This window comes from Diorhabda carinulata, chromosome 2, assembly GCF_026250575.1.
Source record: "Diorhabda carinulata isolate Delta chromosome 2, icDioCari1.1, whole genome shotgun sequence".
NCBI classification, from domain to species: Eukaryota; Metazoa; Arthropoda; class Insecta; order Coleoptera; family Chrysomelidae; genus Diorhabda; species Diorhabda carinulata.
In genome coordinates, this window is record NC_079461.1 from 32,863,146 (window position 1) to 32,890,282 (window position 27,137).

Genomic DNA, 27,137 nt, shown 5'->3' on the forward strand with positions numbered 1-27,137 from the left:
TTAAACTTCAAATTAAATATATGGCACAAAATATATAAAACGATATCAATAAGCACTCAAATTTTTTAATAGAATTTTATAATTTTTATTTCTACTTATGTATACTATTTTTTTTAAGATAATCTGCAAGTTTCTGGACCATTTTCCAAATTTGAATGTTCAGAAATTTGTCCACCTTTAAGGACTGTATTTACTACTGCTCTAGCTAAATACCCCGTGGATCTCACATATTCAATTTCCAGTAAGTCGGATATACACTCATGATTTTGTCCATGATCCTAGAAAAAAACAAAGAGAATTGAAACATACAAAAATGGACAATAACTGTTGGTGAGAAGTTGAAAAGAAACACGTCCAAAGGAAGTAGTTACCAAATTACCAGCCATAGAAGAACATACTACTACTTTGTAAACCAATATCCGATAATTATTTTCTGCTTTAATATCTCACCTTTGCGTACATGTGAGCTGCATCTTTGATAAGTTGTTCTAAATCTAACGGTTGGGAAAATGTCAATTCGGGATTTCTTCCTAATATAGTTGAAACAATGGTTAAAAGTTCAACTATCAATTGCCTATAATCAGAATGCTGTACATGATTTAGCATCTAAAAATAATTCCGCGTTAATCAAAATATTCAAAAATTAAAGATATACTAAATTACCTCTTCAACAAGTAAAGAAAAAGTTAATTCAGATCTTGTCATGTTCGATAAAGTTGGTTGTTGTGGAATAAGGTTTCCAGCAACTTTAACTCCGGCCGGAGTTCTTGTCATAACATCCCACACTTGATTATAAAACGAAGAAGGTACTCTGCACAAACATCCTTCTAATTGACGCTTTTGACGTGAAGTAAGACTGAAATCCATAAAAAATCGAACTAATTTTCGTGTTATTTGTAACTTATTTGAAAATTTATTGTGGTAGTGGTAGACTACATCTCCCAGTTTTTATTTTGATACTGAAAATATTTAGGATTCATACTAGACTCGGAAAATGATTTTTGGAGAACACATAGACAAAGCATCACCAGTCACAAAAAGAATATTGTTGATGTCATTCAGAATAGCCAAGGTGCAACATAGAGACGTTCTTAGAGTGTCTACAGCTCGGTATTAAAACCACCAGGACCTAGCTATGGCTTCTCATATAATGCAAACCAACTTGGAAGCCATTTCCTTGTTGCTAAAAACTTGGAGAATAAAAGTAAATGAAAATAAATATGTGCATGCTACCTACACCTTGGAATTCATCTGGACTGACGACTAACCTGGAGTACACACATACCAAGAGAAAGCAATTGGGTGTAAAACTCAGCAAACACTAAAACCCATCTGGAGCTATGGTATTCAACTATAGGGTAGTGCATACAACTCAAGTATAGCAATTCTTGAAAGATTTCAATGGAAAGTACTCCTTGGTATGTACCCAACGATATATTATAATAATAATTGGTGCAAACGATGAATTATAACAATTTTTTAAGATTCATTAGTTGATTAAAGTTTATATTTTGAAAAATGCAAAAAATAATTCCGAAATTTTTTCTATTTTTCAAAAAAAAAATACTACTAATTCAATTTCTTTAATTTCAGTATATAGAATTTTAAATCTCCAAGGAAATAAATTGATTAAATCATTCCGATTATTAATTTTTACTAAAAGTGCAAAAATTATAATTTGCAAATAATGGATGAATTTAATTTCTTGAATTGTCAATTAAACAGAAAATTATGAATCAATAGAATTGTTTATTTAATTATATTGAGCAATCTTGATAAGACTAAAAAAATTTTAGCCGCCCTTGGTACTTGCCCCGATTGCCCCTACTATAAATCCACCGCTGGAAATAGGAAATAAGTTTGTTAATATAATTTCTAGAAGCATTTTAAAAGTTTATACAATACTCATGAAAACTAAACTGGATACCATAACCTCTGAATCAATCAGCAGTAATTTAGCTTTTTATCTATATTTTCTTAACTTTTTTAAGTAGTGAATTTCTGTTTCTCAATACCCCTTAGTCTTCATTTCTAAATAAGCAATTAAATGGAAAAATACTTACTTTTGGTACAGTTCAGCAGCGTTAAATAAATGTGTTTCATTACTAAAGGAAATTTGATTATTAAAATTATATCAAAACAATTGTGATTTTTAATTTAGTTAAAGAACAAAATTAGTCATTATTCAATAAAACATGTAAATTAAAAAACTGGTTTGAGAATCCAAACATAACTTTGTTTCGGTATAGAAAATACTTTTAATACAATTAGTAATCACTTTATTGTTACAAACAATATATGAAAACGATATATGAATCCTAGAGCCCGCTACGATTGGAGTGGAATTCTAAAATTCGGCTGAAGCTCTGCGCGTTTGTTTGTTTTTATATAACTTTTTATCATAGCAGGCGGTTCAGTTACATTGTTTCTTTTGAATAATTTAGAGTAAAAGCTATTTATTTATTTTCTAATTCTTTTGGGATATTATAATATATTTAAGGAGTTTCTGTAGCGCAGTTTAATTCAGTTTCTAATAAATAGTCAAAGTGAACTAATCGAATACTTTAAATAAATTATTTAAGTTAGTTTAGTGTTAGTGATAAGTGAATTATAAAAAGTTAGTTGAGTGTAGTGTATAGAGAGATCTATGACTGTCAAGTTTCCATATTGTTTTCATTTAATATTGAATAATAGTATTAAGAAAAACAAAAAATATAATAGTAACTTACTTTTCCTTTCCATATTCTTTAATAGACAACACTTTATACAGTAGCTGCCTCACTTCATAAGGACTATGATCTTCAATTTTCTTCTTATATCCGAAGATGTTCTGGTAATATTTAATGGCTTCCAAAACCCATCCTATTCTTATTTTAAGAATACCTTTAAATAATTCGGGATTGGTCGATATTAATCGACCGCAGTAAAGGATTATTTCTTGTTGTAACACCGCTTGGATAACATCGTAAGGTTGGATGGTATTATATACTACGGATTGTATTTCAGCTGGAGTCATTGGTTTATCAAAAACGGTTTCTTTCTGACCAATAACTCCTACTGTTAGCTGTAACGTGTCAAAATGAAAATTATGTTTTTTTAAGGTTATCGTGAACATAACCTAACCTGTTTTCCGTGTACCAAAACTGCGGTAATGAACGGACTGATTGAATCGACGTTGTGATTTAATAAACTGCTTGTATATCTAACAGCCGCCCAATGTCTCAAACATCCAGCTTGATGGTACAATCTTTGAAGTTGTTCTTCCACAGTATTATCGAAAACTTTAAAGTGGCGACCTTCCCGTTTTAGTAAGATACCATATAGTTGACATTTGGCGTAAGTACTATCGACGTTTCGTAGAAGATCGATTATTTCTTCAGTTCGATGGCTTGAATAATTCTAAAAAAAATTTTATTGTTACGAAAATGTTCTCGAAATGAGCCCTTAGACCGGCATATAAAAATTCGGCGAATTCGCGCGGCGCCTTTCATCTACTTTTTATAAATGGCGGACGCTTTTAAAACTTTTTATTATAGCAGATAGTATTTCTTTTAAATAATTTCTAGAAAAGTCTATTTATTTATTTGATGTGTTTTTTTTGTTCTAAAAGTTTGTAGAATTCTAGTTAGTATATATAAGGAGTTATGTAAGTGAAGTTAGTTAGTTTTAAATAAATAGTTGTAGTGAAAAGAACGAATCAGTAAAAGTAATCGCAGAAATTATTCAAGTGATAGTGATAAATGAATTATTATAAGTTAGTTAAGTGTAGTGTAAAGTATTTAAATAAATTTAGAACGTAAGAGACAGTGTTTATTAATTATTCGCCCCACGAATAGAAAGGGTGTAAATAAATAAGAAAAACGTTATATTATGTATCAAATAAATCACTTACCGTATAATCTTTTGTATCGTCTTGAAAATTTAGAGCCTTCGGAACATCTGTTAAACTTTGATAACCTATATAATCGTGTTCTAATTGTTTGAAATTGCGGAAATTATCTTCGTGAGTTTCCAAATTATTCATAAAATCCAAATGTTCTAAAATATGTTTAATTTTAAAATAGGACAACATAAGGGTTGGTCACAACAAGAAAGTAAATCGATTAGATGAATAAAAAAATGACATTTTTCATTGTTGTTTTTTTGCGAAAGAATATCATCAAAATTTTTTTTTGGAAATTAGTCCCCCTACTTTATATAAGTATTTCACATCTATCTATTCATATCTAGAAATAAAAAAGAAGCAAACGAGAAAGTAACAAATATTTAAGAATACAATTACACAGTCCAAAATAAGACTCATGTGAAAAATTAGAAAAAAATACACAAAATAAAGTCAACATAGAAAATACCTAAATAATACCTAATAATAAAAATATCAGCATAAATAATAAACTATGAGAAATATAATTATGGAGAATTGGTAAGACTTGATCACTGATTTAAGCTGGTTAAAAGAACCTAAAATTAGGCGGGTACATTTTCTAGAAGGTCTTTATAAAGCGACTTTCCATTATTTTTGTACTCTGTTTACATTATGTTAACTAAAAACAATTTGTTGGAAGCCCTTTTTATTTGTTTGCAGCATTCTAGAATGCGAATTATCTAGAAAACTGATAGATATAAATAGTATAGCAGCCACGGTGTAGTGTATTCAAATAAATTAGTATATCAAGTGTTAGTGAATAATTTAGTGTTTAAATTCACCCCACCATATATAAACTGTTCAAATAAACAAGAAAAACATTACAATACACAGGGGAGGTTTAGTAATTATTAAATCATATTTACCAACACAAGAACTCGAAATGAGATTCTGCAATCTTCCTATTCTAACTTTAACGCTATCACAATAGCCTTTTTTCAGCATAGCTAATAAATCTAACATTTCTTTAAACTGTGGATCTCTCATATGTTCTTCTCTTATTAGCAAACATACAGTTGGTCTACCGGATAACCTCCAATATTTTCCAACGAATTGTAATTCAGTCTTAATGTCGTCTATCAGTAATGCCATGTCTCTGAAAATACCACATTGTATATTATAAAATTTATATAAAAATTTAAAAAAATTTTTGGTCATGAATGGAATACCTGTAAAGATAGAAGTCTGAAACTTCAAATATTAGAGGATAGCACAAGACGGTAGCCCCTGCTATTCTATACACTTTACTGGTACCCAAACTTCCTACTGGTCTCAAAGGTCGCCCTTTCAATCCTAACTTATGATTAACTCCAAGATTTTCATAAACTTTTACCAATTGAGTGGAAGACCATATCTGTACGGGTTCTACTTCGTGTGGAGTTTGGGTTTGGATACCGTAAGTAGCCATCATAGCTTGAAGTCTCATAGATTCAGCTATTAATACTATTTGTACAACCAAATCGGTTGCAGTGCCCTAATAGAAAAAATAAAATTATTTAAAAAAAATAGTTCAAACCATAATATACTGTATTTAAGAGCAAGCACATGGATTGATTCAAGAATTACTTGAAGATTATATATTAATGATACAGAAATAAACCTTTGAAAAATCAAAAAATGGCCACTACGGTGAACATGCATGTGACACCAGACAAAATTCTCTATTATATAATTTAATTTAAATTGAGCTGATATTATCATGTTAATGACAAACAGAAACATCCATTTCGCTCATTCTTTTCTCACTTAAAATTTACTTATCGATACAAAAGTGAAATAAAAATAAATAATAATCATTTTTTGGGCTAAGTACTATCTGGAATTGTATCACAAAATACCAGAATCTTTGCTTGTGCGGAAGTGATAGCGAAGGAGAAATCTTAGTAAGTAAATCTAGCATCAAACTTTTCAGTCATCTGTCAAATAAGCTGAACTGAGAAGAAGAAAACACTAGTGTAAATTCAAACTACTCAATAAGAAACAATCATCAGAAAAAATTAGATATTCCTATGGAAAAAAATGAAAAAGGTATATATTTATATATACATATGGCTACATTGAAAAAGTTATATAAGGTATCAAATTTTGAGAGAACATGGTGGGTAGTCCAGAGAAGAAGAGGATGACATTGTAGTTTGAATTTAAACCACTCAATCAAACAAAATTAACAACATGTAGGAAAAATGGAATGGCTACATTCAAAAAGTTATAGAAGGCATCAAATTTTGATAGAACATGGTGGGTAGTCCAGAGAAGAAGAGGATGACATTGTAGTTTGAATTTAAACCACTCAATCAAACAAAATTAAAAGTATGTAGAAAAAATGAAAAGACCGCATTGAAAAAGTAATATACAGAATCAAATTTTGAGAGAACATGGATAGGTGGTCCAAAGAAGAAGAAAACAACACTCTAGTGTAAATTTAAACCACTCAATCAGAGAAAATCTAAAGTATGAAGAAAAAATGAAATGGCTACATTGAAAAAGGTATATAAGATATCAAATTTTGGGAGAACATGGAGAGGTAGTCCAAAGAAGAAGACAACATTCTAGTGTAAATTTAACCATATAAACATGAAGGGGAAGTTCAAAATGTGTTACAAAGAAGATAATAAACTAATGCATCTTATTTTGAGAATAACTAAATATGAAACTACAAACTGTGAAGTAGGATATATTAATGTGTAATTACTAAAAACATTCAATGTTTTGCTATTTTGTTTCTGGGGAATAGAAATACTCAATTTTATCTGCACAATCTTCTTTTTTTTATTTTATTTTATGTATGAGGTATCCTTCTGTGGAAAACTAACATGAAAGAGAATTTTATTATTTAAAGAACCCATTACTGACCTAATGCAAATAATTTATTTTATTAATTCATGCATGCACACAATACTGTTCTATAAAACTCATGCAACTTTTATTATTGTCTTCATCATAGTTTCCATAAATAAAAAAAATAAATCTAAATTTCTGTATTACTTTTTCTAGTAATGATACAATTAAAATATATTTAAAAAAAACTAGATTGAGACAAAAATAATATTGTAAACACTACTACATTTTTTGTAGGCCTAAAACGTATATTTAAAAAAGGCAAAAGTTAATACAGGGGAATCCAAGACTTTTTAAAGTTTCAATGATTGGAAGAATTGAAAGTTCTTTCAAATTACCTCTTCCAGAAGTGAAGTAAGCCTCATAGATTTAAAAAAAAACGTACAAAAAAAACAATTTGAGAGTGTCTGTTTATTAAAGTATGTTGAAAGCGGTGCGCACAATGGACGCGAACGTTTCGCTAGTAAACATAACCTTAAAAGTGCAGGTATATAAAGAAATTTGAACGGTGATCAACGATTTTGAATTATGTATAATATAATTACTTTACTGTATCGACATTTGGCACGGTGTTGATGGGCGAGACCCCTCAATTTGAATAGAAATATCTACAACATGTTTTAAAATAAACGAAATAGATCCAGACGAATTTTTTTAATTATTGATGAATGAATCGGAGTTTATATGATTAACATTTGAAGAGCAGAAACTCAACAAAACATTCATTTCAAACGGGAAAATGATTCGCTATACTCTGCCAAATTTTAGTTTTCTTGTATCCAACAGACTGTTTGTTATATGAACACTCATGAGCACGTACAAATTCCATCAGCCTTTCACTCAGAGAAGTCATTTTTCAGGGTATATGGGACTATAAACTATATCAGAAAAGTGAGGTTATGTTTTTGACGCTCAGTAGATAAAATGTAGAAAGTTGGTTAACTTTGACGTCAAGAGCGCAATCAATGTGTGCGTTAACTCAAATTGAACTATCTTTGACATTTATGAACGTCTGAAGCGCGTCATGCTCGCGTTCATTCTGTGTACAGCTCAACTGGCTGTAGAACTACCATACAGAAGGATAGAAAATAGAAATAAAAGCAAATTATTTGAGAGTGTCAAATGTCAAATATTCAAAATAGCAACATTGATGATACAGATTCACAACAAATTTTTAAAATTTGATTCGCATTAATGATAATCCAAAATATGATTATTTGGAAGGGTTTTCTAAATATTATAATATTGTGTTTTAAACAAAAATAAATGAATATGAAACTGGAAAAATATTTTTTGAACTTCCATCTTTAGAGAATAGAAAATTGTGCTGTATAGGAAAATGGGAACTGGAGGAAAAGTTCAGGAAAAATTGAAAAGTGAGAAATACAGCTGCACAAAGTACACATTGTTAAATATTTTTGCAGCTGCGTCCTACCATCAAATAATCAGATCATCGAAATGGATACTTGACTTGTTGGAAGTGCTCAAAGGATATAAAGCCCCCTTAAAAGTAGTGTTTCGATAAAAGCTCAAAATTTTAAGTTCAATAAAACATGGTTTTCCGCAGCAAAGCATTTATATATCTATTGATTTAGAAAATACACATTTGGAAATTATGTATGGCCACCAAGGCTCTGCTGGCATATGAATACATGTGGTGGTAATTCTTAGATACAGCGTCTAATTTCGGCTTTCAATGCTTCGATGCTTACAGACTTATTGTGACTTCAGATAACACCAAAGTCAGAAGGCTAAATGCGTTAAATCGCCAATTCTGGTCAGAAAATCTGAAAACGACACCACCAAGAGCAAACTCGTGCTAGATCGTCAATGTTTCACGGGCGGTATGACATGTGGCTGAAACTACATGTCGTTAAAATCAACAGCTTCCAAATGAGGCACAAGAAACTATGTTATCATAGCACGATAATGTTCACCATTTACTGTTACTGCAGGATTTCGGTCCAATTATTCTTCCAGACCACAATACACTGACTCGTTGTGGATGCATCGCTTTCTGATTAATAATTCGTGGATTTTCTAAGCCCCAAAATGCGACAGAGAAGCCATCGAGGTGAAAATGGACCTCACCACTGAAAGTGATTTTGTTTGCAAAATCAGCAGGTTGCTCAAGGATCCAATTGGTCAAATCTCTTCGCTGTTCATTGCCTACTTGCAGAAGTTGTTGTCAGTTGGATTTTGTAGGCATGCAGTGAAAATTCGCTGATGAGTGCCTGTTGAAATATCCTCCGTGATGTTTTGTTCCAAACCTCTACTAGCTCTTATCACTAACTAGAACATAACAACAACACTTTACGAATAGTGGCAATTGTACTTTTATCATTTTTATAATCATTTTTGACAATCTCGAGTAAATCCCAAAATCCAATATTTAAAAGATTTAGGAAGATCTTTAAAAATGAGATTTATTTATGAAATATTTAATCCATATAGAATATAAAAAAGTGGTAACTGGAGGAAAAGAAAAAATATGAATGAAATAGTTTTTTTTTAAATTATTCGTATTAGACCTACAGATATTTCAAAATTATTTTTGGGATAAACAACTCCGAAAAAAAAAATGATTTGAGTATTCCAAAAATAGACATAGCAAACAAACATTACTAAGGTTATATTATTTACTTACAAAACTTTTTTTTGCCTGATTGGTACAGCATGAAAAAATATTCAAAATTAAATAAAAATAAAAGTTATAAACTTAAGCATTAGTATAATACGAATTCAAACATTTATATAAAAAAATTTCTCATATAAATCACCACCGCCTGGGCGGGACACCTACAGTTACTAGTGTCATGTTTGTCACATGTCACTTCGTGTGTCATATGTCACCAGTCACACTATGTACCAGCCACCTTGTGTGTCATCTGTCACCAGTCAACTTGTGTGCTATCTGCATCACCCATTTGTTTAGTGAGTCATCGATGCTTGTGATTTTTAAACTGAATTGAAAAATTTTCTATCTGAAGACTCGAGCCTCTAACTAATATGTTAGCAGGTCAGTATACGCTAACAATTGGTTATAATTCAGTTTATTAAATCATTGTATAAAATCATATTTTAAAAAAGGTACGCCGTAGTAAGAGGCAGTTAAAAAATACTTTTGGGGTTCCAATGTCCACTCGGAGAATTATTTAATTTCGTAATAATCTACCTGGCGGAGATGTAAAGACGTCGAAACTAGTCAACGTTTAAAAAACTCTAGGGATGTTGATATCGACAAAAAGGTGGATGAACATCATGGTCTTCAGAGGAGATGTTTTCTTGTTTGAAGAATGACAAACGTTATTTTCGAAATAATTTTTTGATGTCTACTAGGATTTGATATTAAGGGTGCGTTGAAAAATAATATTTTGATAGAAGTGTAAAATTTTCAACTTTGGAGCTCGAAGTAGCAGAGAAGTAGGAAAATATGAATCTGTCTTCATCTTAAATGCGACACACTGTAGATATTCTATAGAACCAAAAGCACTTCTCACTTCATAGATAAATGGAAAGAGCACATACCTGAAAAGCAGAGTATCGTCCTCCCTTTTTCGGTCGATTATACGAAGGTAGATACCTTCTAATAGGATCCAGTTCGTTGATGTGCAAAAGACCACCTGTTAAAAGTTGAGCCAAAATGAACATCGACTGATTCCATAAATACAAACCACCGTCAGTTTGTGCTTTCTTCACTGTTGAATTTGGAACCCTTCGTTCTGAATCAATGTTGTCTACAGTAACGTAATAGTACATGGGAATCACAGGATCTTCAATAAAAAGGACTATTTTATAGGATACCTTACAATAATAAATTTATTTAAAAAAATAATATCAACTTCGTTCTAAAATAATGCATGTAAATTGGCCCTTGACGATTTCTATTTAAAATGACCTCCTGAATCCGAATATATTTTTATTATTCATAATTTTGTCCAGCTCAAATAGTTCTTTTTACCCTTTCAAATTAAATCAATGCCCATAAATTTATTATTATTATCGATAAGTGGTAAAAATAGACGTGCACAGCTCCCACGAAATTAGTTAGGTTAGGTTAGGTGGTGATGGAAGAAAACGACAGTTATATTTGGATTCAGGACGTCAATTTACATAAGGATCATAAAGAATGGCCTTAGGGCCACTGCACACTGGGCCTAAAAGCTGGCCAAAAGCCTTTAAAATTAACCAATTGAGTTGAAATTTGGTATCCCAGGTTTTGATTACGAATTTGAGATGAGATTTTTCACAAACAAAATGGTGGTTTAAAAATGGCGACCGGAAGTAGCGAAATGAACTCCGATTGGCAGTTATCAGGTAAAACGTCCGACTATCGAACTTCTATCTGTCGACTTCTGGCGAGCTTTTCGACCTTTTGCTCCACTGTAATACATTTCAAGAGTTCTGTGCAGACTAAATACTAAAACGAGTCAAAGGTATTAACCTAGAACTTAAAAGGTTACAAAATAGTTAATTGTTACAAAAAATCAATTTGATTATTTGTGAACAATAATTTGAGCATACAATTTCCCATACCGTAGAATTTTAGGAGCTTTGGAGTGAATAAATAAAAATGTTATGGTGATAATGAGTTGCTCACTAGTAGAGAAGACCGCGTAATGATTGGCCTTTTTTGATTTTGCAGCTCGCCGATGCGAAATTTTCACAGATTCATTGCCTACTAGTGACAACGATTTTCCACAAAGTAAAAGACATAATTTAATTATGGATGCTGGTTTTAGTGGAGAGGTAGCATAATAAACAAAGTTCATTAACTTAAACTTACTATAATATATCAACTAAACTATATACATCGAAAGACTCAGCTACGTCGCGCGAGCTGAATCTCTGGAAACGACGTAGCTTCGATGAGATCTCGGCTTTCGAGATCTGGAGACGATTCCAAACGCCTCGCCTGAGTTAGTGTAAGTATGGAATAAAGAGCAGGGAGAAAATTTTTGGTTTTTACCAAAATCAGGTATATTGGGGGAGGTTACTTGGAATTTCCTTGACCAGGTATCTGTCAGTCAGGTGTGGACGGATTATCGCTTTAATTGAGGGAATTTATTCGGAGAAATGTTTACCTATATCAAATGTAGGTGATGATGACGATGCAGAAAATATGATGCGGTTAATCTGCAACTATTTCGGCAGAAATAATGAGGTTTGGTACAGGTGTACATCTTGTGGTTTTTGGGCTCAGATTGTTTGCAATTAAGATTTTGCTTAAGTGACTCCCATTACCGCTTCCTACCTTACTAGCCTCGATCCTGCGAGATAAGTAAGAGGCCATTAGGTGATTTATAATTTTTTTACTGTTTTCAAGAGCACTAGAAAATGAATTACGATTTTGATACATTGAATAAATGATAAAATAGTACAACATTAGATAACTTGAGTAGCGAGAGAGGCTAAAAATTAGTAAATATTTGATTAAGAATTACATACCCCCGTGGTGATCGAGCATGATCCTTTCTTTTAACAAATCTTGATATTCTTGAATCTGATCGGGAAGTGATTTGAAGACTCCATCTATTATCATGAATATATAAAAAAGCGGCCATTCGCATTCAATGTTTTCAAAATTTTTTATTTCACCTTTATCATAATATCTAAAATAATAACATTATAAGAAATTATTTATAAATTGAGCTCTTGAAATATTTCGAATCGGTATAAAACCTAACCTCACCTAACCTACCCAAGTTGTACACAGAGAGTCTGTTCATTTCCATAAACTGACCGCCAAAACAACTAGATACTTCCAAAACAATTGGAAGTATGTGATTTCAATTGCATCCTCCTCGTGGTGACCCTGTTGAAACTGAATCTAGCTGATCTACAACAAGAGGTGGAATCCAAGTTGGAAGACATCGTGTCGACGGATGAATTGCAACAGGGTGATTGCTATCTCAAACTATTCCCGAACCCACTGTATCCAGACCGTACTACGGCATGCAGAGCTCTGCTGAAGTGGACTAACCCTTCCTTAGCTATTCGTGGGCACAACCAGCAGTAAACCATCCACCTATCAAGTTAGAATACCTCATGAGAAACAGGGATTCCCCTCCTCTACAAAGAAAAGAAAAATACATGCCGGAACTGGGACAACCAAGAGTCAGAGATGAGACACTGAGACGTGGGCTAAATGGAACAGATTGCAGATGGTATCTTTGCTGCCTCAGCAAAAAGCTTACACCAGAGGAAACAAGACACTTTCCAATTTCGACCAGGCATACATACAATGTACACAATGTATTTGAATAGGGTCAATAAACCTATCTATTATCTACCTTGTGTATTCCCAATAAAAATTAAATATGAATAGATGTAATTGTTGTAACTCTGGTAATAAATAAATAAATAAAAATTAACAATCATACCTTTTCTCAAGATTTTCTATTTGACTTTTATAACCATCCCTTATGTATCTTTTAAAACCATATTTGCCTTTCAAACTACGCACAACATTTTTTTTCGTTTCCTGATATAACATCTCTTCGTGCGTTGAAAATGCAGGAAATGAAATTGTAGGTAAAAGCGAAGCATCAACATCCTTAAATAATTAAAATAAACAGTCTGTTGTTTTTTTTTATTTCCACCCATTAGTTGACAAACCTTTGAACAAGATTCTCTAGGTAGCAAGGTTTCAAAAATACTTCTATTTCTATTGTGAGCATCAATATCTACATATACTACACTCCAAGAAGCGCCTTTTTCTCCAAATAAGTTACAACCATTTATTGCTTCAAGTGCAGATTTTGCAAGCCCAATAGAACTGGCATGTATTTCCGGAGTTCCATCATTGTATTTACTACCTCTTTCCCACATACCATAATCTGGAGTACGGTATGCTCTTTCCACATAGTACACCAAGTTTTGAACAAAAGCCACTTCATCCTATAAGCAACATTACAGGGTTCTTACAGGATTTAAAAAAAAAATTCTAGAACATAATCATGATTTCCAGTATATTTACAAGTTTATTACTTTGAATTTAATTTTTTTATTGGTACACTTATCAATAAATGTACTTTTAATTGAATATTTTTCAGCATTTGATTGAGAATAACGGTCGACAGAATAAACGAAATCAATTAATTATACAATTATATTTATGTTCTTCAAATTCCAGTTTTCCAGGACACTTACGAATCCTACATTAGAAAGTAAAAGAAAATTTCATTTTTGAAAATACGTCTGATCTATAGAAATTATTTTTTATGATGATCGATACGAAATATTCGTTGAAAGTGTATTCAATATAAAATTCCCAGCTATTCCAGTATATATGAGAGGCAAATCAAAATATATATTTTCCAGGTAGTACATATATTTTAACCACAATATAAACTTCTCAATGAACTTTCAACTTTATTTAATCGGACAATTACCTGGGTATAAATAATCTGCAAGCCAGAAGTTATCATTTGTACCAAAAAAAGTAGATAGAGTGATATAACATCAATCTGTAAATGGTTGTATTCATGATCTCCAAAAACTTCATTACCAGTAGTTAAATGAAATTTGACATGCAATGCATGAGCACTACACTGATTTTTCTTGAATAATTCTATTTTTCGTGCTTGCTTTATCCAACACTCTAAAATACCTCTCATACATTTCACAGTTGATTGTCCTAATTCATATGATTTTCCTCTATCATCATCTATTCTCCTAGAATTAATGATAACTCATTTTGATACAAGGCACTTCATTTTTTTTACCTATAAGCTTGATACAAGCCCCATACAGCTGCTGCACAGTATATACTGTCTCTAACACTTCCTATTTCAGTATCAGAAGATAGTACAGGAAATAGTCCTGTTATAGGACTTTGAAAACGTAGTAGTTGCCTCTTTACTAAAAAAATAGATAAAATAAGCAAATAAGGATTTTTACAATATAATCAAAAAGACAAAGTTTTATTTGTACAACTTAGGTGTAATTGTACAAACCCATTCCATAGTAAATATCTAGCTGTCTTACAGTATCCTCATAGTTTGAAACTTTGAGAAACTGGTACAAATTAACATCTTCGGTGCTGTTCTGGTTCATCCTAAAATTATATTTTTATAATTCCCCATTCAAACGTTTTAGTCCGATTTTGAACTTACAATGTGATGTCTAAAAGGCCCATTATTTTAATGAATATATCGAGATTCAATTATATATCTTGTTCTATGGCAAAATTATAATGGTTTAATTAGTCACATATTTTCTATTTTTATTCAACAATTTAAAATATGAACTACAAGTGACCTCTAAAATCAAAACAAATCGAAGTAAATGACAGAACATTTGATCCATAACTGTCAATATTTTTTCCAATTATTAGATTTAATTTTCAAGTTGACAAATTTTGTTGTTTAACATTTTGCAGTAAGCTTTCAAGTGTACTTCTATTTAATTGTAGACAAAATTGATTGAATAATTGATCGTATCTATTTCGTGGTACGATATTCTTATAGGGACGTCATTAAAATACGGCTTTAAAATAAGTTTTATCAATTTTTCATAATATTGGTAGCATTGATTTAATTAAGTTAAGGTCGATGTCAACCTGTTTATTTACAATTTCATGTATTTGTCACATATTTGTCAAAAATAAGGAGGTTTATATTTTGTATAGAGTATGGGATAATCATTAGTTGCGTTAAAAGTATTCTACTCCGTGTAATAAGTTAATAAATTGAAATTGTTCGAGTTCAAAAACGCTATAAAAAAATAATAGAAATGATTCGGAGTTCGCGAATGGTGTTTGTGTATTATTAAATCGTGTTTCATTTACAGTAAGTAAATTTAGTCAAAATATTGTTGCGTGGAAAATAAAATTCACTATAAATTTTTAATTTTTTTATATTCTATTTTTCATTTGTAATAGATTTTCAATTAAAATACTGAATAGCTGTAATTTGGCATATCTACAACCTTATTGTCCCTTTATTTCACTGTAATTTGAATTGAAATTATTGGTTAGGTAGAACAGTTTTATTTATATTAGAAAACTCAAAATTTTTTAGTACCATAATGGTTTCTACAGAAAGAGAATTCGGAATATTTATATGTAATGAATTACTTAAAGATTTCTCCAAACATCCTGAATCTAGAACTGTCTTACTTGGTCAAATTATTATAATAGATCAAAAGGTATCAGACAAAACCTTGGCCATAAGATTTCTTAAAGAAAATGATACCTGGGAAACAACTGCTTATTCTTGTCCTGAAGACAAAATTGTTAGAATAAGTGAAAAACTTTATCCTTACATAGCTTCTATAACTTCCCCACAAGAAAGAGTAAAGTTAGCAAAAAACAGAGAACTATGCAATAAGCTGCAAAGAATTGGTAAAGATATGGTTGTTGGGTTCATTGATACAAATGATATTCTCCTTGGAACAGTCCGGTTTAATGGTGTAGTTAAAGGTATTGGACATTGCTTCGGAATTGAACTGCATGTAAGTAACATAAATAAAGTTTTTATTGCACTTTTTATAGATGAGCATTACTCATTGACTAAGGTATTATACATTGAAACTTACTTAAATGTTATGTTAATTTTATTTTAATATTCAGTAGAAGCAATTTTATTGTTGGAGAAATAAATTGTAGTAGTATCCGGTGCATTTGTGTTAATTAAGTAGTGCTACTTTTTCAATAACAATAATATACAAGGTAATACAAGAAATTGTGGTAAATATTATGGTACATGTAGAATTCTTTATTATATTCAAAACTACTATTGCGGACTGTTAAACTTAATTTGTATATAATGTATATTAGAGTTGAACATCTGTCCCTTCAAAAATGACAATTTTTCTGACCAGATTTTGATAGCTCTTTAAGAAGGTAGAAAGGTACTTCAGTTAAATTACATTTTTCTTAAAAGTGTGACTTTGTTTTTGTCAACTCTCTGATTTATATTTGTATTAATCAGTAGGGTTTAGTTACCAACAGACTACAGTTTCTGCCTTCTTTTGCCTTTATAAGGTATAATTTTTCATTCAAAATTTACAGGCTTTGTAACTTGATTTTAAATTAGCATTTTTATGCAAAATATTGTTCAATGGTATGTAGAGGCATTTTTAATTCTGCGGCAAAGATACGGTTATTTTGCATAGACATATTATTTTGAAATTAAATGAATGGATTATGGGAAGGGAAAAAACTTTTAAGCACTAATCTGAAATTTGTATTTGAGTTTATGTCAATTGCTGCAAATAAATCACAATATAAGGTAAAGAATTATATAACAGAAGTATATAATGCCAAATATATGTTTTAAATTTTTTAAACATATATAGAGTTTCATAGGGATCATAAATAATGTTTTATTAAATTAAATTTGCACAATATTATCTTTAATATTTTTTTTATACTTGGAAGTTCATTTAAACTCAATAAATCCATGAAAAATATTTATATAAAGATAAGGAAATTGTGTAAACTTTTTAAACTGTAATTTGAATATAAGTATACAACTGAATCAATGTTTTTAATCGTCATGAACTGCCTAATAGATATTTTAATATAGTAGAGCAAAAGCAAAATATTGGTTTCATAAAGACCAATCGCCTGATATCTATTTGACAGATATTTCTATGCTTTTATTCATTGCAGAATACCAGTCACTTTCCAATTACACAGTTTGAACACCCCCTCAAGCATATGAGTGCGGAATGCTTCAAACTTATGTTCAAATTGTTTCATTAAATTCCAAATTTAACATCTGTGCGTTGAACACAGTTGCCTTTCCCCCTGCCCCCTCAAACACCAGATAAATGTTTGAGCCTCAAAATTGTGCTTGAAACACAAACTGTAGGATTTCCATCACTTTAAACACTTCTGATTGTGAGGTCATGTGTGCAGTGCCTGTTGGGGATCTTAAATGACATCAAGTTTTGTTTCTAGTCTAGTGCCAAAATAATTGGAATCTGGCTTTGGTGACAATTCAATTACTTTAAAGACTGTTCACAAGTACTATGTGCGATTTAAAAGTTGAAAAGAGTCAGGTTAAGGTTGAGGAACGCTCAAGATATCAATCGACCTCAAAAACAGACGACTGAATATTCCAGAGCTAAGTGAGGAATAATGTGCTAAGAAACACAGGAAAAAAGTGCCAAGACAACATGCTGCGCCAAAGCAGCTCTAGTGTATCCACATTATTGACCTCATTCAACACCCTGCGACTTCTGGTTCTTCCTGAAAATAAAAAATTGGCTTAAAATGAAAAATTATGACTCAATTTCTGACATTGAGGCTGCGACAATAGAGCAGATGAAATCTATTCCGAATGAAAGCTCCCAGTGGTGGATTTAATTTCATTTGTTTTTATTCCCATTTCAAAGGTTGAAAATCGCGACGATCTCTTTTAACCTCCAGATTTAAACCAATTATTTTGTGGTTAGATATATGCTACTTCAAATAATGTCAAATTTATGTCTATTATGCTTTATTATATGAATGTTTTTAAGGTAGCTATAAAATCAGTTATTAACAGGAAGTAATTAAAAATAAATTATTTATTTGGAGGGTATTTTTAAACAGGAAATATTAATGATGACTTTATGTGAATCATGTGCGTTCTGGCATTTGACAAAACTAAACAAATGAACTGAATCAAGACTAATTTAAAATGTAATGTATCCTTTTCTTGGAAGTGATATATGTATAAAAATATTTTAACAGTTTTGATAGGGATCCAATGGTTTATTTAAAACTGGATGTTTTTCAATAATTCCGTTATTTATGGTAGCCCACATTTTTCTATATAGATATATAATAAACAAGATGTGTGATTGGTGATAATTCTGATTGAAAAGTGCCACCCAAAAAGTATTAGTTTTGAAGTAATAATTAAGTGTTTATTGGAAAAGCCTTTTGTTACATATGGTTAATATTTATTTCCACTTCGTTTATTTACCAACTAACTCAGGAGTGTAATTTCGAGGTTATGTTTTGTTTTAGTTCGATTTGAGGGTTTTCCTCGTGTCTTTTTTAGTTTCTGTCTATTTACAGATTTTTTTTTCACTTTCGAATGCTTCTGAAAATTAAGTTTGTATTTTCTAAACTGTTTATTGATGACCATATGCTAATGTTCGATTTTAATTTAAGTAAAATTGTATTAAGTACATAATAAAGATCAATTTCATCGTTAATTAAATATAAGTTTTAAAATAAGATTATAAAGAGCAGCAAAAACCAAAGTAAAAGTTATCAACTTCAAATATCAAATACGATAAATTAATAAAAAACACTCGTGAACAAATCGACTCAGGCGATACCCCTGCAATCTGAAGTTATTGCGAAAAAAATTGAACACGAAATTGTATTTTTCTCAGTAAACTCTTAAAACTTATAGTATTAGCTTCAAAATGATATCAAATATTGTAATGTTTCTTACTTTCACAAATTAAGGATAATTATAAATTACTGGTATATCAATAGGTATTCCCTGTATTGGTACTTTTTATCATACAAATGTGGAAAGCTCTTGACACTATCTATCAATGTTCCATTGTCTTGAGGATATTGCAGACTTTCAGACTCTGCTTTTTACTATTTTTTTTATCAGTTTTAAAAATAAAACACCACGGCGGAAATCGGCGCAATAACACGAATAATATTTCCATAACCAAGGAACAAGGATGTTGTAAACAAAACAATACCACCAATAGACATGGGAAAAGAACGAACTTACGTTTCGTATCGACAATATTCATTTTCTCTCTCATTCAAGACACTATCTGTACTGCGCATGCGCAGAACCGAGCTCTAACGTTGACATTCTGTATTCCTTAGTCGGAATCGCTTCCACTTTTAGAAACTGTCCACATAATTTATATGTGCATATTCTGTGCTCATAACCTCACAAAATTAAGGAATTAAATTAAAAAGTTAAAAGTTGACGGATTTTCACTGATAATTCTCTGCATTAACTAAAAGTACCATTTCAGTGTCTAGTGATTTAATGGTAATTTTTAATTTTGGCTGCATAAACCAAGCTTCAGTTATTTTTTACTTTATTCCAAAGTTTTTCCTTCACTGTTTTGTTACGTTAGGTACATGAAATTTTTATTAAGAAAGCGTAATTATTGTGATTCATCGTATATTTTTTTATCAAGTTGAAAGATATTATTAAAGTATTAAAACGAATTCAACAGGTATTATGTAAATGGAGCAACTTTTTAAATTTAACCTTGACTGGCAGATCTCGCCAATAATAAAATGAACACACAGTGAATCATAAATCGTATAGTGTACATTGCGTAGGTATCAAAGTCAATAAAAAAAAGGGAACCAACCTCTAACAATACCATATAAAATCAAGTTAAAAGAAACAGTTTTTTTTAATGATTTCATCAATAACGCCTACCTAAATAGATGTATAAATGTTTAATTCGATTTCTGTTATTTAGTATATTAGGTAAAACCTTGATAGTCTTTTAACTGATTTGTCATAGTTGTAGTTACAAGGTGAAATTATCCCGTCATGCGTGAAGCGATGGCGATGCACTTTGCACGTAATATGTGCCAACCAGTATAAGTGTTTCGAGACGTTAGGGGAAATACGAGCAAAAAAACAGTTTATAAAAATTGTATAAGACCCAATAGCTTGCAACAAAACTCGAACTAAAAAGAAATAATAAAACTAATAGATATGTTTATTAAATATATTTTCCGTGAAAATATTCCATTTAATGATCCCAGAATACCCATTTATATTTGTTATTTATATTTTTATTCAAATAAACCTTCATAGCTCATTAAAATCAATCAATAAAATACAAGGTGTGTTGAAAAAATACATTGAATGAATCTTATGGCAGCAATAACTCACACAACATGTATATTTATACATTCATGTGTTGATGCAAGTTTAAAGACGTTCCGTCTTCTGCTACTGTAGACCACACAAGGAAAAAAGTGTCAAATAATCTCACGATATGTTTGAATTTGTCTATGGTTATCTTTTCGTGCAATTCGTTTGGATACCAATTCACTCGAGCTACAAGGACAATGACGATATTGATTTGCTCGCCAGAAGGGGATCAGCATAACCACCAGTGAGCTCAGTGATCTTCTTGGTGTAGCCTAAAGTATATCTGCCACTTCTATGAGAAGTCTAGTCCCCTCTACGAAGACTAAGGAACACATAGGTGCCTGTCTGTGTTACCAATCAACTGTGTTTTGTTTTTTAACCACACACGGTCATCTAAGAACCTATCTTCATGCTATAGGCTTTACGGACGATCACGTTAAAAGGTACAAGCCAAGGTACCTGATTAGTTTTCCCAAGGTCATCGGTCTTTGATAGTTTTAGACGGGACTCGACGGCCTATTGGGAAACGATTCATAACCGCCTACAGACATAAATATGAAAAAGACTTTCCACAAATGGTAGGAGCAATTTGAAAGTGGAAATGAGTCAGTTAAGGAACAGGAACGGTCTATACATCCTGTTCATGAAGCAATATCGCTGGATATCGAAATTATCGAATATATATTTACAACGACAACTTCGTGGAAAATTAATCAAGGAAAAGAATCAAGTATAATGGTTTAGTGAAGTGAATAATTTCAAATGCTGATAGATTAACAAAAACATACGACAAAAACAAATTAGAATATCTGAACTCAGAATCCGTTTATTTGAAATCATACATCACCCTATACAACGTATTGATTAAACACAAAATGGTAAACAAATACCTGAATCATCTGTTCTATTCTATTTCTTACTAATCTTATTAGTAATTATGGAAAACCAATGTTTGCTTGTAAGTTTTCGTATCAATCGTTACATTGAAACAGTTTCTGTTTATCGACAGGTATGTATTTGTAATTTTTGTATGGTTCTTATTTAGTTCGTGTTGTCTAGGGTATTATTTAGATTGAACCAGTCGGTAGGTTATTATATAAAGTATAAATCACAAAAGAAAAACGTTAAGAATAAAAACTAAGGAAATATAAACGTAACGAAATGTTGTATCCGATTCAAGCGATCTTTAAGTCTTTTCTGGAAACCGTGCATTTTTCGAATTTACAGATTCTCTTAAAATTTCGTTACTAACGTCTCACGCGCGTTTTTCTTCGTACGAACGCTACATTGGGTACTTAGTTAAAAGTATAGAGATGCGAGAAAACGAAAAACGATAATTGAGTAAAAAATAAACAAAGAAAACAACTTTGTTTGTTTTTTTTTCCATTATTTGTTATTGCTTCTAGTCAATGATGATAATAATAAAAAATATTTTCAACAATTACCTAACCCAACTAAGGGATTGAAGTTTGTGAATCGAAATTATGAAAATCAATTCAAATGCTGGCGTTGATTTAACCGCTCATCGCTATTAAGGTTTTTTTTTAAAGTTTCCCTGCTCAACCTGAAGATGTCGGCACTTATCAACTTGCGTTAAGACATCCTCACTAAAATTTCCGCCATTTTAAATGCTCAGTTTTTGTTTGTCAATCGCGTCAGTGAGTTGTGCTAAAGATTTTTCTGAAACTAGAGAAAATTGAGTATCGAGCTGTCATTAAATATGTGTTTTGACTATCGGATTAAGATTAGAGAGACCAAAAGCACGCAGGTCTTATTGAAGCGCTTTAAGCAAAATAAGTCGGGATTTTTGGGTCGATTCATAATTGTGAATAAAACTTGCATCCACCATTACAATTCTGAAACGAAAAAACAGTCAATAGCAAAGGCGAACGTCCACCGAAAAAGGGCACATACTGTTTTGGTGACCGGAAACGTGATTGCGGCCATTTTTTAGTCTTTTAGAGGACATACCCTTAGCAATTCGTCGTAACATATTCTTACAACAAGATGGTTACCCGGCACATTATTCCATATATGTTCGACATTATTTTAATATCGAACATACCCTGATAAGTAGAAGTGGAAGTTTATTTATTTGGCCACCCAAATATCTACACCTAACTTGCTTAGATTTTTATTTGTGGGGTCGAATATCCACCCGACAGCGACTGTTCTATAGACTAAATATCCTATAGAATGGCTTCAATAAGAATTTACAACTTCTATTAGGAATATTTTTCCTTTTTCCAAAGATTTCTATTTTTTAGGAACGTCGAAAAGACAACATTTGCAGCGGCTCCTGCGCGGGAATACAGTACTTTAAGACCGAACCGGGTTACGCAGTTTTCACGACAATAGAAAAAATAATCCCGAAAAATATGTCAAGTACCGCGATAACCAACGGTACTTCCCTCAATTCTAAACAATCCGACATCGACTTTTTGTTCGAAAAAAATTTGTGTATGTTGAATGGATACAACGACGACAGACCTAAATACGAAGAGATCGTTACCAAATACGGCGAGTACCCAACAAAGAAATTTTCGACAAACAGAAGTACAAATACTAATTATTTAAGAAGTTCCGTTTCATTACAGAATATGTTGGATATAAATAACGGTACTATCAATCCGAATAACGATTTCGATCAAAACACCGTCTTACAACCGGATAAAACGGCTCTGATGAAGAAACCTAAAAATAACACCGAAATGGATTTGATCGACGTGATCGGCGGAAAGTGGGCGGGTAGTACCGATAAAAAACAGTTGGACGATTTCACCGGCTCGATGAGAAAACTCGATAAGAACGATAATATAAAAGATAAATATTACCATTTGGAAAATCCGACCAATACTCTAAGTAGGAGGAATAAGAGCGTGAATCCGTTCCATCATATTTTGGACGGTAATAGTACTCTGAAAAAAAGTACTGCGAAATTTTATACCAACAATATCTCTGATAGTAAGGAGGAGCATAAGACGTCTGCCGTGAAAACGAAAAGTAAGTTATTACAATTTATTTTTATTTCATATTAAACAAAAATTAATACAAATTGATTTTTTCAAAAAATCTTTTTATAGTCCAACATTTCGCCAAACTATTCATCAATACTTGATATACTAATTTATTTAAATTCACTATTTCGGTTACTTTTCACTATCCCGATGTGTTCACTATGACATCAAATGATTTACTGACTTTTACGGCTGCTAGAGACTCATTTAAATAGTACCAATACATTCCAGAATTTTCTTTCACAGCAAATATTTAACTTGTCGAAGACTACTTAGAAATTGTCTCTATAAAAACGCAACATATTGTAAACAGGGTACAAAAACAATACCAAGAAATAGGCGCATTCGCCAAACTTGATTAATATAATAGAACAGTTCGTAACAGTAATTAAAATAAAATATAGAAATAAATTGGTTGTTAAACGATTTTTAATTTGAAAAAATATTGAAAATGAAAGGTGCATAACTATAGCTTAAATCAGAATGATACCGATTCAATGGAAGATAAAAATTACTGCTCCGGGATAGTCCTCGATGAAAGTCGGGTCTTTGATCAAGTCTACCCCTCGGGACTTCTTTACAAAAACAGAAAACTTCTTCTACTTGATCTGTATGTCATGATTAATTACTAAAACAAATACTCAACGATACATCTAATCAACGCAAGTATTCCGCAAGGTAACGTTTTGTTCACATTAGAACAGCGAGTTCCTCAAACTGCATCCCAAATTCTTCAAGCAAATCTCGACAAGCTACAGCAATGGTTAATGATATGACGAATTCAAGTTAATGGGTCCAAATCCATCTACGTGACCGTCAATAAACAGACGAGAAAGCTGTCCCTACGTTACAATAAACGAGCATGAATTTCGCAAAGGGAGGAAGTCAAATAACTTGGAATCCATTTGAACAGCAGATTTTCTTGGAGGAAACACTTGGAAACCATTTGGACAGAAGATTTTCTTGGAGGAAACACTTGGAATCCATTTGGACAGAAGATTTTCTTGGAGAAAACACTTGGAATCCATTTGAACAGCAGAATTTTTTGTAAGAAATACTTGGAATCCGTTTGAACAGCAGATTTTCTTGGAGGAAAACACTTGGAATCCATTTGGACAGAAGATTTTCTTGGGGGAAAACACTTGGAATCCATTTGGACAGAAGATTTTCTTGGAGGAAACACTTGGAAACAATTTGGACAGAAGATTTTCTTGGAGGAAACACTTGGAATCCATTTGGACAGAAGATTTTCTTGGAGGAAACACTTGGAATCCATTTGAACAGCAGAATTTTTTGTAAGAAATACTTGGAATCCGTTTAGACAGGAGACTTTCTTGAAGAAAACATTTGGAATCCACTTGGATAGAAAATTTTCTTAGAATAAACACTTGGAATCCATTTGGACAGAAGATTTTCTTGGAGGAAACACTTGGAATCCATTTGAACAGCAGAATTTTTTGTAAGAAATACTTGGAATCCGTTTAGACAGGAGACTTTCTTGAAGAAAACATTTGGAATCCACTTGGATAGAAAATTTTCTTAGAATAAACACTTGGAATCCATTTGGACAGAAGATTTTCTTGGAGGAAACACTTGGAATCCATTTGAACAGCAGAATTTTTGTATGAAATACTTGGAATCCGTTTGGACAGGAGACTGTCTTGGAGAAAACATTTGGATATAAAATTTTCTTAGAAGAAACACTTGGCATCCATTTGGACAAAAGATTTTCTTGGAGAAAACACTTGGAATCCATTTGGACGGTAGAATTATCTGAGGGAAATACTTGGAATCCATTTGAACAGGAGAATTTTTTGGAGATAATACTTGGAATCCATTTTGGGCAGGAAACTACTCGGACAGCTACTCACTCGAGTGATGCAGAGCCTCGACTGATCTTGCATACCGAGAACAAATCGTATCGAAAACGAATCCTACCGACCAATCCGAATGTCTCTGTTTGATAACATAACAAACTATTAAAACTTTAACGGATATCATACGATAGAAGACGTAGTTGTGGAAAAAGGTCATTCTTGCTAGTGAATATATTTTACGAACTTCAAATATTTTTGTTTAAAATTTTTTCAGCCTGAAAACACGATCGAATTTCCTGCTACTATTTTGTTTTTGCTTAATATGTAATACGGTTGTCAGTGGAATTAGGACACTCTTAGGTTATAAATAACATATTAGTCAATATGGTTATTCACATACCTTATACGATTCAGATTATTATTGTTATTTTTTCAACATTTACGATAATTTTCATTTGTTTATTATAATTTGCACGGATCCACCTCCAGAAATTCTCCAATTTTAGCAAACGGTTCTAAAAATAACGCTAACGCTTAGGCAGGTCGCTAGACCGAATATTTTTTTCTTTTCATATGTGTGTTTCTATAATTACGCGCGTGTTAGTGTCCGAACGATATAACCACCGCACTAGTTCTTCTATAAAATGTGTTGTGGCATTCAACTTTTAAAAAGTGTGTACCTAGTTTTTTAATATTTGTTTTATAAAAAAAAAATGTCGTTGACGCAAAGAAAGAATATAAATTTACCTTTAAAAATCACTAGAAAATCACCGCATTTGAAGAAGTTAAAAAGTTTAAATTGCGCCATATACGCAAACGCGTCACATGACGAGGAAGATGCTAATAATATTCCACTGTCTGTCTTAGAAATAAACGAAAAGAACGAAAATCCGAAATCGTCATCGACGTTTTACGTCAACGAAAAACCGAAATTCGAAGATCCAATTCACGGTACTACCAACGATTTGGTGATTGGTAGTTTGGTTGAGGTGTTGAACGGTGTTAGTGACGAACCCATTTATGGAGTAGTCAGGTGGATGGGTGTTGAAAACGGAACTAACTTCGTATTAGTTGGGGTGAGTCCAATAGAATCAATTTTTTCTACACTACAATACAAAACAAAGAGGTTATGTCATTTAATATAAAAATTTGTGTCCGAAATTTTTAAATCCTCTTATGGATTACTTTGGGAAAGAGCTTCAAAAGTCTTAGCATTTCAATCATTTTGATGCTATTTGTCCAGAATCATGTGCTTTCAAATCAACAAGTTTGAGAAATTCCTTTTGTACGTCTACAGGGTCTACAGTCTTGTCATCTTTTAGTTGCAGTACTGCTTTATGTATCTCAAATTTCAACCATTCTGATTCTATTCTTCCAGTATATTAGATGATGTTGAACATCTTCGTAATCAGTGTCATCGTTTGATTATCAAGCAGTTTCGGGAATTCCTTTTGTACGTTATCGGTACCTGCTGCCTTTCCATCTTTTAGTTGAATTACTGCTTATTGTACCTCGGATTTCAAACATTCTGATTCTATTCTTCCAGTATATTATATGCTGTTGAACATCTTCGTAATCAGTGTCATCGTTTGATTATCAAGCAGTTTCGGGAATTCCTTTTGTACGTTATCGGTACCTGCTGCCTTTCCATCTTTTAGTTGAATTACTGCTTATTGTACCTGGGATTTCAAACATTCTGATTCTATTCTTCCAGTATATT

The 27,137-nt window shown here is 31.8% G+C and overlaps 2 protein-coding genes across 8 annotated transcripts in view; one reads left to right on the forward strand and one right to left on the reverse strand.

The window, feature by feature from the left end:
- Positions 1-15,177, reverse strand: LOC130904250 (probable phosphorylase b kinase regulatory subunit beta). 2 transcript variants are annotated; one of them, XM_057816909.1, is made up of 17 exons: positions 14,881-15,177; positions 14,722-14,822; positions 14,491-14,626; positions 14,158-14,440; positions 13,382-13,663; positions 13,147-13,319; positions 12,212-12,375; positions 10,292-10,536; positions 9,411-9,425; positions 5,095-5,399; positions 4,792-5,021; positions 3,893-4,038; positions 3,124-3,399; positions 2,730-3,064; positions 664-856; positions 451-606; positions 1-278 (listed from the first exon to the last, which is right to left on the reverse strand). In XM_057816909.1, exons 1-17 carry the CDS (start codon positions 14,901-14,903, stop codon positions 114-116), a joined length of 3,228 nt encoding a protein of 1,075 aa, XP_057672892.1. In that variant the 5' UTR covers positions 14,904-15,177; the 3' UTR covers positions 1-113. The 2 variants fall into 2 exon arrangements, with proteins under 2 accessions (XP_057672892.1, XP_057672893.1); XM_057816910.1 differs by lacking the exon at positions 9,411-9,425 and having other exon boundaries at positions 14,881-15,090.
- The window catches only part of LOC130904251 (ubiquitin carboxyl-terminal hydrolase CYLD), a 19,770-nt gene continuing 7,753 nt past the window's right edge, over positions 15,121-27,137 (forward strand). For 2 of the 6 annotated variants that reach the window (XM_057816911.1, XM_057816913.1), the window contains exons 1-4: positions 15,297-15,555; positions 15,768-16,219; positions 22,851-23,586; positions 26,285-26,493. In XM_057816911.1, the coding sequence (XP_057672894.1) occupies positions 15,794-16,219; positions 22,851-23,586; positions 26,285-26,493 (1,371 nt within the window). In that variant the 5' untranslated portion in view covers positions 15,297-15,555; positions 15,768-15,793. Of the gene's footprint in view, positions 15,556-15,767; positions 16,220-16,292; positions 16,437-21,566; positions 21,593-22,850; positions 23,587-26,284; positions 26,494-27,137 lie in introns of those variants that run through there. The other 4 variants (XM_057816912.1, XM_057816915.1, XM_057816914.1 and 1 more) reach the window with 4 other exon arrangements.

Coding starts and splice junctions, on each gene's coding strand:
- LOC130904250 (XM_057816909.1), bottom strand. CDS start 14,903: ATGGGCCTTTTAGACATCACATT. Junction 5,022..5,094: donor TCAGACTTCTATCTTTACAG/GTATTCCATTCA, acceptor TGGTATTTTCAG/AGACATGGCATTACTGATAG. Junction 3,400..3,892: donor ACGATACAAAAGATTATACG/GTAAGTGATTTA, acceptor AATTTTTTTTAG/AATTATTCAAGCCATCGAAC.